Below are 5007 nucleotides of genomic sequence, written 5' to 3'. Positions count from 1 at the left end.
ATTGATGCGTGAAAGACCGTATCTGGCGCCCAAGTTCGATTCTCGCAATTATCTTTTGGATTTTGTCACGGTACGCGCGGAACCTTTACCATCCCGTTCTTACTCGGCGCGTTGTCCTTTTTCTCTGTTCTCGGTTTTTGTCAACGACTATCCCGCATCTCCCGTTCGGTGAATTCGCTCCTGTTCGTCGGCGCAACGTCCATCCGCGCGACGGAGAGATTGAAATGGCGGACGCGTCTATCGTTCGGTCGCGAGACGGAAGTAAAAGTCGTCGCAATACATATAATATTGTTAATCTCATAACGTGTTTCGTTTATTATAATCCAAGATACACAGTCTATAAAATTATCATATATTATTTCTGGATGTAAAACATTTTTTATATCAAGATAATCAAACACTTCAGGAAATTTGGATATTTTAGTATCATGTTGAAAACGATTTGAAAATCCATCAACGCAAACAAATCGATAATAAAGTCCTAATTGATGTTTGAGAGCAAGCGTGTAGGAAAGATTTACGTGAAGTAGTAGCTTTAGCGTAACTTTTTTCAATTGTTTATGTTTTGCCGGTAAATTTCTATATTAGCGTCGCCACCTACGATTTGCCTCAAAATTTACATAGAGCTTTCTTTAGGTCTACAATTAACAGTTATGATATTTTAAAACCGGGCAAACAATATGTTGTCCTTGAAGAAAATTATCAAGTGGTCGCGTGAAGCGCTATTCGCATTTAGGAATATTTTGATTTTTTGACACTTTTGATAAGACATATTCTGTGCATTTAGACATTATATTAGAATGTAATTTTCTGACGCCATATACATTTAATCTGAACGTGGTAAACCTTGATATTAGCGCCGATCTCACTTCGTTTCGCATTGTAAAATATATGCGTGGACGAAGTGAGTTCCGCCCCTCCCCTACGGGGGGGTTCCACTTCCGGAAGATATAATCTAACCCAAACCCAAATTTTAGTTTTAAATCAGAAATAGGTTTGGGTTAGGTTATACCTTCCGGAAGTGGAGCCTCCCCGTAGGGGGGGTGGCGGAACTCACTGCATCCACGCATGTATTATACAATACAAAACGAGGTTCACCCCATAATTGTTGTGTGGACTTTTTCAGTTTTTTATTATAAAATACCGCTTGATGATTTTCCCGAAGGACGACATTTTGTTTGCCCGACTTTAAAATATCATAACTGTTAATTGTAGACCTAAAGAAAGCTCTATGTAAATTTTGAGGCAAATCGGAGATGACGACGCTAATATAGAAATTTACCATATTATTATTCCCATTGACAAAATTCGGAAACGTTTTTATTATATTCTTGAATGCATGAGAAGCCATTAAGCGGGATTTACATGTCTTTCGGATTTTTTTTTGCGCAGGTGGAATGCAAGAGTATAACAATAGATAATTGCGGCATGAAAGACGAGAAGACGGCGAATGAGGAGATAGAAGAGGAGGAAGAAGAGGAGGGGAATCATCGTAAGGAGACCAAAATGGACCAAGCGCAAGGATTGCAAACACAGGTGCAGCAAACTGATACGCAAGCCGACAGGTGAGAATACGATCCTTCTCTTGCTTTTAGTTAGGTAAAGGTTGGGATTCACGATGCGACAAGATATTCTTTTATAATATACAGGGTGTTCCAGATTAGGTCAATGAAACTTTAGGGTCTTATAGGAAATTGAATTTGGGACAAAAAAGTTCCTATAAACATATATCCGGAAACGCTTTGTTAAAAAGTTATAGGCTAATAAACTCTCTGTAAGTATTATAATTAGTTATTATAAAAATTTAATAAGACCATTTTTGTTTGCATTTGAAATGTTTGCATTACGAATGTAGTGTTTACACAAAGACCATCGAAAGGTGGTTTTTTCCAAGTTTCTGCTTTTTTTGTTGTTTCGAGCTTATTTTCTTTTGAACATCTTATCAGAATTAAATGATATTGGTGAAATTTAGTTTGTTATTTAATTACCATCAGATTTATTTCGCTACTCTGATACGCAAGCCGACAGGTGAGAATACGATCCTTCTCTTGCTTTTAGTTAGGTAAAGGTTGGGATTCACGATGCGACAAGATATTCTTTTATAATATACAGGGTGTTCCAGATTAGGTCAATGAAACTTTAGGGTCTTATAGGAAATTGAATTTGGGACAAAAAAGTTCCTATAAACATATATCCGGAAACGCTTTGTTAAAAAGTTATAGGCTAATAAACTCTCTGTAAGTATTATAATTAGTTATTATAAAAATTTAATAAGACCATTTTTGTTTGCATTTGAAATGTTTGCATTACGAATGTAGTGTTTACACAAAGACCATCGAAAGGTGGTTTTTTCCAAGTTTCTGCTTTTTTTGTTGTTTCGAGCTTATTTTCTTTTGAACATCTTATCAGAATTAAATGATATTGGTGAAATTTAGTTTGTTATTTAATTACCATCAGATTTATTTCGCTACTTTTTTCAAATGAATAAAGGGTTTTGAAATTATTTTTGAAAATCATCAAAAAACGTGATTTTTCGAAATTTATAGCTATAAGTTTTTAACGAAGCGTTTCTAGATCTATGTTTATTTGAACTTTTTTGTTCCAAATTCAATTTCCTATAAGATCCTGAAGTTTCATTGACTTGACCTGGAACATCCTATATATAAACATACGTATTCACATGCGTATAAACATGCAATCTGCAACGACACCTGTAAAACTAAGACAGGAAACGGCATGATTTGATTGATCAAAAAAATGTAATTGTTTTAACTGTTATCAAATGTTCTTGCTTGATAATGTAAATGACATATATCTGACTTTAGATATGAAAATTTAAATATAGAGATGGTTGCGCTTTTTTATAATTTGAAATATATATGTAATTTTTCTGGTAGAGAATTTTATTAAAATTTTATTAAAGCTTCTCTGAAAAAGAAGGTTCAGTTCTGTTTCGTGAGATTATATGTGATTTTTGAAAGTAAAAAGAAAAATTGTTGAATTGATTCTAAAATATTAGCAAAATTTTATTTCATCGTAATTAGTAATTGAGAAACAATAAATAATATAACGTAATTTCATCTAATAATAAAACAATTCGTGCCTAATTTTTTATAACAGAACTTGATTTTTAAACATTTTATCAAAAACATTTGCTACATCAAAATCAGAATAAAAAAATTGTCGCGCCTTATATGCTTGGTAGATGTGAATATACAATATTTTTGACATGTCATATATCATGTCGTGTCATCAACATATATCATGAATTGACCCTAAATCGACAACGATAAGTAACGCCGGAAATGTCTCGATAATATCTTTAAGATTTTATCGCGTTATTGACAATAGAGTAATATAACATCAAGCTATAATAAAAGTAAGCGCATCTAAATTTTTAATTTTCGCAAATTAATATAATTAAAATAGTATTTCCAAGAATCAATCATTGCAATAACTTAATAACAATAATCTATTTAATGATAGGATAAATTTTATATTCGTTGTAATACGACATTATGATGATTGGCGTTATGACGGCAGACGGCAGAGGGCAGACTAGAAAGACGCCAAGATAGCTTTTAAGAAAAGACGCAGGCGCCTTCTTCGCAAACTTTTCCCATAGGCGACATTTTTACGACGAAACTTTAGGAAATTACATCAGTCAAAGATATAATACGATGTATTATACGATATCGCGAATATGAGACTAATATCCCGAAGCTGTATGTGTCAATATGATTAATTAGATAGAATCAAGTTACATGCAAATTCGGGGAGTGTTAAGTATTTAATACGTAACTCGTATTACACAAAGGCATCAATTATATCATAACCATTATTAGATAACATTAATTATTTTCCTGAAATGTTTTGTAATAAATTGTATAATAAATATCGTAATAATGATTAGACTATTAATTAAGGTTGGCTTAAAAACAACATGTATAATGTAATATTACATTAAGCAGTCTAATAAACATTTTTCTTAATCAATACACTATACATTGATAAATAAAAAAGATTAAAAGCTAAATTAAGATCAAATATAATTTGAAATTAAATATAATATTGGAATTAAAATTACGAAAGTTAAAACTTAACATCTACTTAAAATATGCTTCATATTGAAAAATAAGATCTCTATTACGTGAAATGGCAATATCATGCTTAATAAGGCCAAGGTTTTTGTCATAAGATTCTATAGACAATTTTATACTGAAATCTTGTGTCATAATGATCGCCTAGGGAAATTCGAGAAGATATTACAGCAGTGTAAGATTCACAGGACCTGAAAATCATAAATTCATTTGCGTATCTGCGTGTACTTGCATCTCATATTATTTGATTAATTAATCCTCGATAATCTTAGTATACAGGGTGTTTCAGAAATAAGTGGTCAAATTTTAAGAGCATATTTTATTCACTACAAGGATAAAAAAAAGCCATATAAACATGGGTTTGGAAACGCTTTCTTTCCAAATTATAAACATTTTTTATTTATAACAGACTTTAAGAAACTATAACAACATTTCATTATAGAAATTGTTAGAAATGATTTCCTTCCGCATGCATGCCTCGCATCGACGTCGCATGGATTGTCGAAGACGTTCAAAAATTCCTGAAGTATTTCGTATTTTGCCACGTACGAAGCAATAATACAATTTCGGAGTACTTCCGTAATAGTAACAGAAGTATCATAAATGAGAGTCTTAAGATGTCCCCATAAATAAAACTTCTTGTTTATTTCTAATAGAAAGTGAATAGAAGGACAATTCATGAAACGTCGATGCGAGTTGTCCGATGTAAATAAAAAATGTTTATAACTTGGAAAGGAAGCGTTTCTCTCCGGATCCATGTTTACATAACTTCTTTTCATCCTTATAGTGAATAGAATATGCTCTTAAAGTTTGGCCACTTATTTCTGAAACACTCTGTATATAAAATATGTAATTATATATAAAAATATAAAAATATTAATAATTAAATTTTTTTTTCTTCGATATT

General features: G+C 31.8%; 2 protein-coding genes across 8 annotated transcripts in view; one reads left to right on the top strand and one right to left on the bottom strand.

Moving 5' to 3' along the window:
- Positions 1-5007, bottom strand: part of LOC115233218 (14 kDa phosphohistidine phosphatase-like) — a 154874-nt gene that overhangs the window by 57150 nt on the left and 92717 nt on the right. The window lies entirely within an intron of this gene.
- Positions 1-5007, top strand: part of LOC115233216 (phosrestin-2-like) — a 110929-nt gene that overhangs the window by 19748 nt on the left and 86174 nt on the right. For all 7 annotated transcript variants that reach the window (XM_029803527.1, XM_029803524.1, XM_029803525.1 and 4 more), the window contains one exon: positions 1393-1565. In XM_029803527.1, the coding sequence (XP_029659387.1) occupies positions 1393-1565 (173 nt within the window). The remainder of the gene's footprint in view (positions 1-1392; positions 1566-5007) is intronic.

The sequence above is a fragment of the Formica exsecta genome, unplaced genomic scaffold, assembly GCF_003651465.1.
Source record: "Formica exsecta isolate Colony F162 unplaced genomic scaffold, ASM365146v1 scaffold164, whole genome shotgun sequence".
In the NCBI taxonomy this organism is placed as follows: domain Eukaryota; kingdom Metazoa; phylum Arthropoda; class Insecta; order Hymenoptera; family Formicidae; genus Formica; species Formica exsecta.
Note: the sequence above shows the minus strand (reverse complement) of the source record. Positions and strands in the feature narration are given on the sequence as shown.